At 42.0% G+C, this 14547-nt stretch overlaps 1 protein-coding gene across 1 annotated transcript in view; it reads right to left on the reverse strand.

Annotated features, from left to right (window-relative positions):
- Positions 1 to 3956: 3956 nt before the first annotated feature.
- The window catches only part of KLF9 (Kruppel like factor 9), a 34462-nt gene continuing 23871 nt past the window's right edge, over positions 3957 to 14547 (reverse strand). Inside the window, 1 exon segment of the mRNA XM_032213342.1 lies at positions 3957 to 7069. Coding sequence (XP_032069233.1) covers positions 6840 to 7069 — 230 coding nt within the window. The 3' untranslated portion in view covers positions 3957 to 6839.

Below are 14547 nucleotides of genomic sequence, written 5' to 3' on the forward strand. Positions count from 1 at the left end.
GCAGAATTAATGTTTGGTGTTGCTCGCACTGAAAATAGATTATATAAGTAATGTAATAATAGATTTTAAAAGTATTGGTTTAATATCCATTTTTTCCTTCAAGCCCAGTCGTGTTTGTTCTGGTTAGGAAAACACTTAGTGAAGTTGAAAGCACTGTTGATAAGTTGTTATCTTATGGGTTGTTCCCAGCATTCTTTACCCCTCTAAACTAATCAAGACTAATCAGATTTTTTCTGCAAGGAGTTAAAGATACAAATACTAGAATAAATTAGATGCTACAGAATATTAAGGTTTGAGTTAAATATTTCATCTGGGAATTAGCAATTTATCTTTGTTCATTTTTCAAAACCATGTAAAGAATTCTCAAGGTCCAGATAGAAGGTTTTTCCATCTGCATTTCTAAAAGGTTCTTGGAAAATATTCTTGGAAAAAAGAACTTTATTGGGTACATTAGATTCATTAAATAATCTGAATCTATGTAGGACCAAATTGATTTTTTAGCATAAATACAGAGAGAATGGGTGCTGTTAGCCTGAAATGAAATGCACTTATTTCCCTTAATATAAACCCAAAATAAATGCCAAAAATGGACAAAAAGTTCCAGGATCACCCCAACTATCCATCATGGCTATTTCTCCTATTCCTCAAATGTCATGCTGATTGCTGGCTAGGAAACTAGTGTTGGGCTAATACTTCTGGAAGGTACTAGATTTGGAGCCTTTGTAAAACATGATCAAAAGTAACAAAGCAGAATAGCTATTTACATTCGTGAATAAAGAATTATGCTTAATTTGATTCTTTCTTCAATGTATACATGCCTCTGTACCCATAGGGAACTCAAAGCGAGCAATGGTAAGAAATAAAATAGCACAAGAAGATGACATAGAAGACAAAGTCTGCACCTTTTCCTAATGATGAGGTTACGATTGGGAGAGGACAGTTCTTAAATCTAGTGTTGAAATTCAAAGCAGCATCCTGTTGTTGCAAACTTGCATGAGAACCCCTGAAAAATAAGAACTCCGAACTAAGATAAAAATAAATGACTCATCTTGGCACACACTCCTTTTTCTGTGTCAGACAGAACAGCCAGCACATCAGAGAAGATGGGAAGGAACAAACCCCTGTTTCACAGTTTGCAATCCAAATGCTTGATAAATTTTACAAATACAACTTGGAAGTGAGGGTTAGTTCTGGACTAGTTGGTCTACCTCGAGGGTTAAGTTGCTGAGTTGGGGTGGAAGGATTGTTGTCAAGGATTACCCTTGCATCTACCTTGACTTTGGTAACATCCTGCTGCATCAATAAAATACTTTGACCAACTGAAGCTCTCTGATAAGATATGTGTAGCATGTGGGAAAATCTTGAAAGCTTATGCAAAGTCTTCAAAATAAGAACTGTTCCTTGGGTTCTTGCGTGCAACTACCAAAACCTTTATCCTATCAGAATGAAAAGAAGGCTGCTGCCTTCCAGGCACCATTTTTTTCTTACTGTAATTCAAAATACTGATCTTGAAAACCCAATATCATTCAGAGAGCTCTGGAATTTTTTGAGTTGAGAGCTACTTAAAGGGCTCTTTCTACACCTCTGTAGTCAAGATGGGGAAATTGCAAAAAGAACTTTTATTCTGGCACTTCCCAGATTCTGCAACAGATTTATCAAAAGCTTGTTAGCAAGTGCTAGGAATTAAGGGCAAGGATGAAGAATCTGGTGACTTCCAGATGTTGATAACCAAACCCATAAATTCTTCTGTGAGGCCAATTGTCAGGAATGGTGAAATTGTACTCCAAATACCTAGAGCAGAAGTGTGGATTTCACCTTCAGAGTTAAAATCTACTGATCTTAAAAGTTGCCAAGGTTGAACATCTCTGATTTAGACAGTCAATATTTTCCTGAACCTTGGTGTGTGTGTGTGTGTGTTCTGACATTAAACACGTCTTCTGAAAACATTGACATGTTTTAACTATAAGCTGCTCTGATTGTTTCCTGCTTCACCATTTTTTTAACCTTTTAAAAAAGTTATTCATCTTGCAGTTCTGCCATTTTAATTGCTTGTTTTACTTTTATCTATCTAAATCAGCTTTGCCCAACATAATGGCCTCTATATATATTGAATTTCAACTCCAAAGGCTCTAAGTGACTGGAAGATTAAGGAGTTGTCTTGCTGATCTGGAAGAATCAAAATGGGCAGAGCGATTTAACTCCATTGTTAATAGATATTTCCTCATTGTTTACTGTACTATCCAATTTTGAGCAATCAGACTCTGATACAAATCATCCCAAGCAACTTTTCCATTTTGTTTCATTTTATTTTTTTAAGTATTTGGACATTTTTATATACATATGTACAAAAACACCTATTCCTACTTTTTTCTTTTTCTTTTCTTTTTTTTTTTTTTACAATTTCATATGATTTACAAAACAGGACAGCAAAATAACTTAGAAAGGATACGAATACTGTACAAAATAAAATGGATTAAAGTTGTAAAGATTGATATTTTACAGTGTTACAGATTTGTTAACCTGCAATAAAACAGCATTTGAAAAGTATGTCTGGTGCATACTGGGCTAAGTCCATCAACAAACAGGAGAGACCTGTATAGAATCATCAACAATTGTTCACAAAAGATGTTGTATAGCTATAGTTTAAAGCCATGGCTTCTCTAGGAAGGTCTTTCTAAATGGAGGAGAGGAGCTGCATTCACGTCAGCACTCTTTTGAGAATTTCCAGAGTGGCCTGGCAAAGAAGTTCACCAAGAACTTGATTTTTCTTGTCAACACCTGCTGTAGCCTCTTCTCAAATTCCGATTTGCTAAAAGATTGTAACCTATTTCACCGCGCTGTCAAGTGAAAGTCACTGCTGACTCTTACACCAAATCTGACTGATTTTATTTTGTTAGTGGTTAATAAACTTTGGGTAGTTTCTGATGTTACTTTTGGAAGACTCATAAAAAGCATATTTTACATCTCGTTGCTTACCAGATTTACTTGAAAGCAAGTTTCATTCATTTGAAGGAACACGGCTTTCAAGTAAGCATGCTGAGATTAAAATCCAAACAAACAGTCCCTGCTTCTGAGAGTAACCTCATGAAACTCCTGGATCCTTGAGCTGTTCATTTATCTTCTGGGGCACAGCCATGGGAGTTACATTTCCCACATAAAAACATTTTAACAATTATAGTGCAGCTGGGTGCAGTTGTCAGCAAACAGGATTGAAGAAATCCTTGCTTCTGTGGCAAAGTGAAGAGTTTGCTGGGACAAGGATCCATACTATACATGCTTAATCCCGCTCAGTTGCCCTTCAAATTACCAACTGATTCAGCCTGAGGAAAAGATCTGTTTGGGAAGAAGAAAACTGAATGGGTAAGAATTAAACACCTTATTTTTCCTTTTGCCCCAACAACTGCAAATCAGGCGTTTATATGACTTATGCAGCAGACTAATCATGCCCAGGATTCTCACCCTATTTGCTGTCGAATGCCATACCAGCCTTTTAAGACCTGGTTCTGCACACATTGTTTTAAAACTAATATAGAAAGCAGGCCAGTGTCAATCGGTAGCCTAACTTGGTATGCATGACAACACCAATTAAACGTTATCATGGCAGTTACTTCCCTGCACCATAGCTGGAGAAACTTGTGGCTCTTTGCAGAAAATAGGTGATCTGACATGTTTATTGGTTACCAAGCCAGAAGGTTTATCATCACTCAATGCACATTAGTGGAGACATCCACAGTAGCATATAATGGGTTTACCTACATGTCAATCAACCTACTTACTGCAAACCGATGGCCACTCCAATACTAGAAATAACACACCAGGATCGTGCACACCTCATTGCAATGACCAGAATATCACAAAGGTGAATCCCAAATCTATTGAGTCACTTTTTTTTCTATAGCTGGAAGAGCCGTTAAGAAAATCAACCTAGTCATTGTTTTATACATCCTATGGTTGGATTTATCCATAAGAATCCTTTTAGGAATGAGAGGAGCAGTTCCTATGATTTTTTGTTCAAATAATATATGCTGCCAAATTAGGTCATGGCAAACTATTCTGCAAATGGTTTGGCTGGTGTGATGAAGGCACAGCCATCATTTCTATACCCTGACCTGAAGTCCACAAGGGAGCAACATGAATAGCACCATTTGGCCGTCAAGGACTTTCCAGCCCAAGGGACCAACTTAGAACCATCATGTGGACTGGAGGTGGCCATGTGTCATATGAGATCAAGTCCACAGCTGTCAGGAGACAGGCAAGTGTCCTAATCACCATTTCACCAAACCTAATTATTCTCATCTGCCTTTATGACCTGATAAGGAAGGTGCCATTTAAGTGCCTGTGGCTTGCTTTGTACAAAAGGTGGAATAACAGCATTCAGCTTTCAGGCTCTCTTTTGCTAAAACTGCACTTGTCCTACCCCAAAGCAACAGTAAAGATCTGGCAAACTGTTTACTAGGACTCAGACTAGAGCTTAGGCTCTGGAGGATTGGTTTCATATAGAAAGGGAGGACGATTGGAATAGTACCACATTGCGAGCTGCTGACCAACCACATAGTCCTCACCCTTATTATACAAGGCAGCATTAACAGTACTGATAAAAGCAGAATGCTTTTTTTTAACACTAGAGCAATAGAAAGAGCCAGGCTACCTATTTTTATAAGGAAGAACAAATATCCCTACAATTTATTTTGGACACCAGAAATTAATTTTGGTTTATCATAAAACAAACGTTTCAAGAAGTTGAAACGGAGGTAGAAAGTGTGCTTGGTTTCCTGACATGTCTTCACTGAAGAATACTCATTCCTTTTTGCTTCTGAAATGCCATTAAGTTGTTCATTGCCCCAACACCTTTATTTAAAAGCTGTTCTTTTCGCATAGACAGGTTTTATAATGAGCCACACAGGTAAAAATGCTTGATGCATACTGAGTTCTAGTGCTGGAAGCCACAGACAATTGTAGAATACTCTACTCTCTGAGATGTTTTATTTTATTTTTCTAGGAAGCTAGCTTTCTATCGGATGAAACAAGAACAACATACTGTCATAGCAGGTATACTTTACAAGGTCGTATGTACAGATTCCTTTACAAAGTTGGGCAAACCGATCCAGGTGTAATCCCTCTGGCTACCGTGTGATTTCCTCACCCACAAAGTTAGCCCTACGTAGGACAGTTGCACCACTCCTTCCATCATGAGAAAGAAGAGTCAAGGACAGAGGGGGCAGGAGGGAAGTCTGTAAACATGATTCTCCATCACCACGAGAGATGGGGGAGGGAACGTCCATGGATTACAACCTGCGTCAGGTTCATGCTTTCGACATAACAAAGGTGACACAGCTAGGCTAGATGCAAGAGCTTTTCTCCAGTGTGGATGGTGCCTCTGTTCCGTAGAGCAAACCGTAGCATTTGAAACAGATGAAATATTGCCATTATCATTAACTGTATCAAGCCTGATACGGAGGATTGAGATTGCAAGGTATGTAGTGGTGAGGCTATGTCGTGAAAGGTATTTCGACACGCCTCCTGCATCCGAGTCTGAATTCCGACTTGCAGTTAGTTTGGTTGTTATTCCCCAGACTCTGTACAACAGCTGCAATTTATGAAAAGAAGACTGTTAAAAAGTAGTTTAAAAAAACCAGTGTTAGTTGCCTTCGTCCACATAGAGAATGTTCTGTCGGAGAAAATAAAACAAGAAAAAAGGTTCTCTACCGACTCCAAATGCACATAGTTCCATTAGCTGAGACAGAATTCTGGTGAGAGGTGAAGAAAATGCACCATTGAGAAAAAGAGTCGTAAGAGAAAAAAATAACTTTTATAAAAGTGGTAGCTTATCAAGATGGTTGCTGCTGTTACGCATTCATTCCAACAAAACCCAGCAGAATAAAGCACTGGTAGTGGTATTCATATAGTACAGTACAGTATATGGTTGCTTTTCAGATGAAAGTCTAGGAACAGCTAAAGGAGGAAAAAAATAGTCTCATACTTCTGCCACATTTCTTTGCATGATTTAGGTTGCATTGTTTCTTTTCTACATGGCAAAGAATAGCCTCTTATTTGTGATGCCAGCTGATTTCTTGTTTTCCTTTTGGTTTCATAATTGGTTTCTGTGCATGTTTCCACTGGGGGAAAAAAGAGCAGCTCAAAAAGGATAACTTGGTGAAAAGTACAGTTTCCTTCCACCAATCTGGTACTGTGAACGATGATTTTTTTTTCTTAACAGTCTTGAACAGGGTGGACCACAGAGAGAGAAACGTGAAATTCCATCTATCATGTGCTCCGATGTTTTTGTTTTGCTTTACTTGAAAATACTTAAGTGAGTTGGAAAGTGGTTTCACTAAACTGGATTTTTTTTGTTTTTTTTGTTTTTTTGTTTTGTTTTAAAATACAAGCAGCATTACATTAGTCAACAAAACATCTCCATGACACAGCAATCACAAAGAGCTTGGAATCACTACTGTGGTGTCACAGGTCAAATCACCCAGTCACATATAATTATATACAGATGTGTGTGTGTGTGTCTGTGTTCACACACATGCACCCACACACCAGTGTTGATTCTTTAAACTATAAAAAGTTGCATTATTTCTGCTGTTCCCCATACAGACACCCCCCCCACTCCCCACGCCCACCCAACAGCTACTGATTTAAGACTGTGGTTGGTAGCACAGCAGGGTGGACAGAACAAAAATGTTAATCTTTAAATTTCCAGCTACATGTGCTTTAAAATGCAAGTTGGGGGGGGGATTTTACTGTACAGTGGTGGACATATTTGTGCTGATCCATTCTGATTTTTTTCACTGACGGCCATCTCCCCACCCTCACCCCTGGTTGTAGTCTTTCCTTCAAAAGGAGGCAGAGCTGGTCTTTTTAGATCGCTTGATCATGCTAGGATGGAACTCAGTATGGCGACGGGCATGCTTGGTCAGATGATCGCTCCGCATGAACCGCTTCTCACAAAGTGGGCATCGAAACTGCTTCTCCCCGGTGTGGGTTCGGTAGTGCCTTGTTAGCTCATCAGAGCGAGAGAACTTTTTAAGGCACTCTGGCCATGTACAAGGAAAAGGTCGTTCACCTGGAGAGAGAAAAAAGGGAGAGGAGTGAGATGTGGTTGATTCAAAACATACCGAAAGAGTTCAGCCCAGGAGGAATGTCACAGGAACGGTGAAAGAAAGAAGAAAGTGTCCCACAAATTACTGTTCAGGGTCTACACAAGGCTAAATAATCACAAGTCTGTAGAGATTCTGAATCATCCAGGTCATGGTTGTCCCAAAGGTGCTTTTTCAGGAGGCAACTGACTTTCTTCTTTTTTCTTTTGAAGACATTTCGCTTCTCATCCAATTCATCTGAAAAACCTCCAAGTGCTTTAATGGCTCTCTAAAAGGATGCAAATGTTTTTTTTTTTCTTTGTAACTATACTTTGTGGATTGAAGTGCTCATAACGTTTTTTGTTTCTCCTCTTAAAGTGAACGGATTAATTTTTCTTCTTCTGTTTTTTGTTACTTTATTTTTTGACTTTTGGATTAAGACCTTCCTTTTATTTTAACAATTCTTCCTATTACTTGTTATTAAATTTCATTAAAGAATTTTGTTTCATATAAGTCAGAAATAAATATTATAATATAAATGCTTCCATTCTCCACTATCCTGTCAGAAGCTTCTTGGATGAGAAGTGAAACGTCTTCAAAAGACAAAAACAAGAAAGTCAAGTTGCCTCCTGAAAAAGCACTTTGGGTCATAATACTACCAATAAAACTCAGTTAAGACACCTGAATCCAACATATCCTGTATTCCAATTCTAATCCTACATCCCAAGCACAGCATGCAGAACAGTTGTCCAATCAATTGATCAAAGATTCTTATGTATCAATATTAAAAGAATGAATTACACCACTGAGTAACTGTCTTTCCCATCCTTATTTAGACCCTAACTTTTAGCAGATACAGAACATAATCTTTTGTAAGCTTAGGTTTAACAATGGTGGGATGGCACATATATTTCTGTTATTAAGTAGTACCAAAAGCTAACCCTTTGAATACAGGTGACATCTTTTAACCAGACCACACACACACACCCCAAAGAGAGAGAGAGAGAGAGGGAGAGGGAGGGAGGGAGGGAGGGGGGGGGGAAGAGACCAACCAGACAGAAAAAGAAAAAAGAGGAAAAATGCAGCAGCATTAAGTTGGTAAAGGAAAAAAAGCATGTTATCATGAACTATTTTAAACCATACAGTTTATGGTATTTCATTATTTTATTATCCAAGGAGATGAAATCCTGATTATCATAATGAGCTACAGAGTTTTCACAATACACTAATTTTGAGCAGTACAGTAGATATGAGAAACAAAGGATTGTTTTTGAAATAGTTTTCTGTAAAACAACTTTCCCTTCCTAAGTTTTCCTTTTACTATTCACTAGATTCTAAGGCAATGCATACCATTAAGTTATTTTGAAGGCAGGCTGACAGCAACAGAAAACATGGGAACAGTTCTTTGGAAGAAGTATGACTAAACAGCATATTTGGACTTTCCAGCGATGAGGTCTTCCTGACTTGAAGTATTGCTGGAATGTCCACTAAAGAAAAGGGTTATCTGGTTTTGCATAAGATTTCAAGCACTACCAAACAACTATGTCTTCCATACCTCCTGTGTAAGAAATAGTTCACTAACAAACTGTGTTCTATTAAAATAAGATCAGCTTGCAAACTGAGAAATCTTGTTCAAAGACCAGCCAAATGATTCAGTTGGCAGCGTGCTATAACCTTACAAATGGTTTCAGGAAATGCTGCTGAAGCCAAAGTACAGGCCTGTTTAACACAGAGGTGTGGACCATTGACATTCCCCTAAAGGAAAGCTGACAATAAAAATTAAATGTGAAGAGCTCTGCATTGGTATGTGGCTGATGTAAGGCATTACATGTAACTCTATGCATACACCCCTGTGCTAAAGAAGCCTCATTCATCAGTGGATCTGCTGTTCAAAACTATACTTGATAAGTGTTGCTTTCACAAGTAACCTATTAGTAGACATCCTATAGGTGACTGACAGTAATGCTCCCATTGTGACACTGTTTGCATGGGGTGTTGTGATAGTTATCTGAAACCACAGATGCGGTTGCTAATGGCAAAATCCACCATGCATATCCTTCCACATCCTACTGTTTTTTTTTATTATTTCAGGGCCCATCGAAATATATATATATATTTTCCCGAATCCCTGCCAAGATGAATGGTATTCGTTGTTTGAAGAGGAATGGAATGTTAGTCAGAACATTATTTATTGCAGAGCTTTCAGAGTATTTCATTCGAACATTTGCAAGTGGGTAGGAATCCAGGAAAGCAAACAAGGAGAGCTTAGTTTTCTATGAATCATCTTTACAAGTGCATGCCAATGTACTTCCCCTCTTCTTTTCCATGGGCAAAGCAGCTTGTATGATGTGGTTATTTTTGTATGCACATGAATGCGAAAAATCCCTTGCTTGACAATCTAATAAAGTGTAACTGTAATTTTTTTTCTTAAAAGGACCTAAAGTCCAAAATAGAAGAAAAAATAACTTAGTCTCTCTTCTTGTATAGCTGATTTGATTATGAAAGCAGACCCCTCCAATCACCTCAATGTGTCAGAAAATACTAAAGGTAAAAGTTTCCCTGTCCAGTTGTGTCCAGCTCAAAGGTTCAATTGTCATCTGTTTTATTGATCAAGGGAGCCAGCATTATCGAAGACATTTGCCGTGGTCATAGAGGCAACATGGCTGTACACCAAGGTGCACAGATCACTGTTACCTTACTACTGAAGTGGTGCCTATTAATCTATTTGCATTTGCATGCTTTCAAACTGCTAGGTGTGTTGAGCTGGGGAATGACCATTGGCTTACCTGAAGAGTCCTTTTCCGTGTGCTGCGGGAGAGTCCAGGCAAGGGTTAAATTCTGTCCTTCTGCCCAATGGACTGGATTGAAATCTTGACCAGAGAAGAAAGAGAGAAGGAGAGTTGAAAGGAAGGAGGGAAGGAGGGAGGAAAGGAGGGAGATTAAAAGGAAGGAGGAGGGAAAGAGGCAGGGAAGGAGGAAAGGTATGTGAGAAGGAGGGGGGGGCCCGAGGGAGAGAAAGGACGGGGAAGGAAAGGAGGAAAGGAGAAAAGAAAGGAGGGAAGGCAGGGGAGAAGGAAGTAAGGGGGGGAGGGAAGAAAAGAGGGAGGGAAAGATACCTAACCTTTGATGTTTATAATGATTTGATAGTATGGGGATATCTCGAAATGTGGTTGTATTGTTTGTTACAAGTTATGGATGTTGTATTTTCTTTTTACCAATAAAATCTTTATAAAAAAAAAAAAAAAAGAAATCTTGACCACGCCTACTGGTCTCCCGGTATTTTCAGTTTTTCAATGAAGGCATGGTCCCGAAAGGTAAGTCAATGTCAAGTCAACGACAATGTTCCATCCTTCCAAACAACGTCCACAGATGAAAGTAAGAACAACTTCGATGGAAAGGAGATAACCTCAGGGTGGGATTGGACTCTCCAGCAGCGTACGGAAAAGGACCCTTCAGCTAAGCCAATGGTCATTTTCCCGTGCGCTGCTTGGAGAGACCAAGCAAGGGACATACCCAAGCAAAAAAATGTCCAAGGGCGGGAACCACAAAGAGTAACAACCCAACCCTAATGCGTCTCAGAAGCAATGACCTGCAGCATTCTCCCGCCAAAGGCCGCATCTGCAAATTTGTCCAGTTTGTAGTGTCTAACAAATAATGATGGGGACACCCAGGTCGCCGCTTTGCAGATTTCCTTGACTGACACCTTAGTGGTCCAGACCGCCGTTGTGGCTGCGCTGCGTGTGGAATGTGCCATCACTCAAGGGGGGGAGGGCCTGCCCTGCTGTTTGTAGGCCAGGGAGATGCACGCCTTGATCCATCTCCTAATGGTGGACGAGGTGACTTTTCAACCCAACAAGGTCAGTTGAAAGGCGACAAACAAGGCCTCCAACCGACGAAGGGGAGCTGTGCATCTGATGTACTTCTTGACTGCCCTTCGAACATCGAGAGAGTGCCAGCGACACTCCCTTGGGTGATTTGGACATGGGCAAAAGACTGGGATGACTGCCTCCTGGGCACGGTGAAAATATGAATTAACTTTTGGTACAAATGATGGATCGAGACAGAGGACAACTCTGTCTGGGTGGATGGTGCATAAATCATCCTGGACGATAGAGCTGCAATTCCTGAAATCCTGCGGGCTGAGGTAATTGCAACAAGGAAAGCAGTTTTAAGAGACAGGTGAAAGGACACATGATGCAATGGCTCAAAGGGAGGGCCAGTGAGCACCCTGATCACAGTCGCACAATCCCAGGTCGGATAACGATGGACAACCTGGGGACTCAGGTTGGAGGCGCCACATAGGAAGCTGCGTATTTCCAGGTGCCTGCTGAGTGGCTGATGGTTGCCATAGGAGAGCATCGTGGACAAGGCTGCTACTTGGCATCGTAAGGTGTTAGCAGCTAGACCCCTATCAAGGCCCTCCTGTAGAAAATCTAGGATTTGAGGCGGGGAAGCGGCTGTTGGCTGAAGATGGCGTGTTGTGCACCAGCTAGCAAAGGTGGTCCAGGTGGTAGATCCGCAAGGTGGAGGATCGTCTGGAGGCTTGGATGGTGTTGATCACCTTGATAGAATAGTTGGCTCTCCTCAGGAGGTCCCTCTCAAGTGCCATACAGTTAGCTTGAGCCACTGGGGTTCCGGATGCATAACCACTCCCTGGCTGAGAGAGACTGACTCCTGAGGGATCCTCCAGGGATGTGCGATGGACAGGCACGTTAGATCAGCAAACAAACTCCGCCTGGGCCAGTATGGAGTCACTACAAGAACCTCTGCCCGCTCCTCCAGAATCTTCCTGATCAGTCTGGGAATGAGCGCCAATGGAGGGAAGGCATAAAGCAGCCCCAGAGTCCAGGGGGATTGAAGGGCATCAACCCCCTCCGCCCGAGGACATTGGAATCTGGTGAAGAATTGGGGGAGCTGAGCATTCTCTGGAGTGGCGAACAGGTCAACCAGGGGATGACTGAATCTCTGAAACAATTGGTGAAACAGGCCCGGATGGAGGTGCCACTCCAAGTTGTCTAGTTTGGTGTGACTCAGCCAGTCCGCCTGGACATTGTTCACTCCAGAGATGTGCTCCGCCCGAATGAATAATAGATGACGTTCCGCCCACCGACCAATCGCCTCCACCTCCATCATGAAGGACCAGGACCTGGTACCCCCTTGGTGATTTATGTGCGCCTTTGTTGCCACATTGTCAGTCAGGACATGGTGATGTTGGATGCAGTGCTGGGACTTGCGAAGCACTAGCCTGACCACCCTCAGCTCCAACCAATTGATGTTGTGGGAGAGATCACGAGCTGACCACTGACCTTGAGCCACTAAGATGAGCAAGTGAGCTCCCCAGCCAAAGAGGCTGGCATTGGTTGTGACGGTCAGCCTGGACGGTTCCTTGAAGTAAGGACCTTTCAGAGGAGCTGGTGAAAGCCACCATCAGAGAGAATGAATGACTTTGGTGGGTAGATGTACCCTGACCGGTGAATTGCTGGTCTTCGCCTTCTGCATTGGCAGGCGAAACCATTGCAGATCTCTCGTATGGAATCTCGCCCAAGGAATGATCGAGAGACACGAGATCATCTTCCCCAGCAACTATGACAGCGTGACAATGCGAGTACTGGGGGAGAGGCGAACCTTTTGGACCAGTTCTCAGAGACTTTCAATGCGGTCCGGTGACAGAAAGACCTGGCAAGATGAAGTGTCTATCACGGTTCCCAGGTGTTGAATCCTGGTGACTGGAGTCAGGTGGATCTTTTCGAGGTTGATGGTAAAACCGTGACTCCGCAACGTCCGCATGGTGATGCGTAGATCTCATGTTGCTTGCCCGGTTATATCCGTGTTCCAGTGGCGTAGCCATTAGAGCCTATGAGAGGTGACATTAGAGGCCATGGCGTGTGAAGCAAACCTTGCCACATTAAGGGTGGCATCTGCAGATATTCCACCATGGCTACAGTTTTGTTTACGTCATGCTGCAGTCTGCCATCCCCTGCCAGGAGTCTAGTAAATAACTGGCAAAGCCAGGCAATAGTGACCCTATTGAAGAATGAGGCAGAGGTGGCCGCTTTAATGTGGCTTGATGGGTTTTGTGACAAGCCCGTTCAGCTCTTTTGTCCTCCCCCTTAAGTCCCTCTAGAAGGTCCAGAGGGAGCACTGAAGAGGAAGTGAGAGCCTGAATTGGAGGATCAACGGAAGAGACCTTCCATTGAAGGATCCACTGAGTAAAGGCATTTGTCATTACCACCTGGGGTGGCCAGGGTCCCTGGTTGGACCCACTGGCATTGGACTACATCTTTAAAGAGTTTGGGAGAAGGCATGATTTCCTGAGCGGGAACCTTCTCATCGAACAGGCCCTTACTGTGATCCGTAGGATCCGCAGCTGCCTGATCCGTAGGTACCGCCATCTCCATATAAAGGATACAGGTAAGAAAAAAGAAGAGAAGTCTTAGGAGAGACTAAAAGGACGTCCTAATGGGCAATGGACTGAATTGAAACTGAAAATACTGGGAGACCAGTAGGCGTGGTCAAGATTTCAATCCAGTCCATTGGGCAGAAGAACAGAATTTAACCCTTGCTTGGACTCTCCAAGCAGCGCACGGGAAAACGAGCAGGAGCTCACCCCGTTGCACGGATCTCGAACCCAGACTGTCACCTTTCCAGCTGACAAGCTCAGCATCTTTAACTACTGAACCATTGCACTCCCTCAAGAAAAGACTCAGTCCTAGGGCAACCAAACTAATTTAACCTATTGCTTGGACTCTCCAAGCAGTTCACAGGAAAAACTAATATCTATATTAGGGATCTATAAAGATGACCTAACCTCCAAGATATTCATACACACTTGCTTTCCCTGAAGTGGTGAGCACAACATTTCAGTGGAAGTCCTAAAGAGAGAAACAAACAGAATGTACACAAAGAAGACACGGATGCTGGACTGTCCGATCTTGTTCCCAGACAGGGTGTTGGAATTTTTTTGTAGCAAGGCATACAAGACCAACACAAATCAAATTATGTGAATCAGACGTGGTTTTCAGGCAGTTCTGACAGGTTCTGGAGAATCGGTAGTGGAAATTTTGAGTAGTTCGCAGAACTAGCAAATAGGCTGGCCCCACCCCCGCTGCTTCCCAGTTGATCTTCTTTTGTTGCCCTGAACAGGAGAACAGAGCTGGAAAGCAGGTTAGTGGGGTGGGAAGGGAATGGAGATTTTGCAGTAATCTTCCCCCAGGAGTGGGGAAGGAATGGGAATTTTGCAGTATCCTTCCCCTGCCACACCCAAAAAGCCACACCATGCAACAAAGCCATGCCCACAGAACTGGTAGTAAAAAAAAATTAAATCCCACCATTGGTGTGAATGTATTTGTGCTCTGAAACTAATGTTCAGACATATGTAAGACTTTCGTAAAAGAGTTTGCAGAGTTGTTGATTATAAGGAAAGTGCAGCACTGCCTACAGCTGTTTGTGCTTTGCCAGAATTCCC

This window comes from Thamnophis elegans, chromosome 3 (assembly GCF_009769535.1).
Source record: "Thamnophis elegans isolate rThaEle1 chromosome 3, rThaEle1.pri, whole genome shotgun sequence".
Lineage (NCBI taxonomy): Eukaryota > Metazoa > Chordata > Lepidosauria > Squamata > Colubridae > Thamnophis > Thamnophis elegans.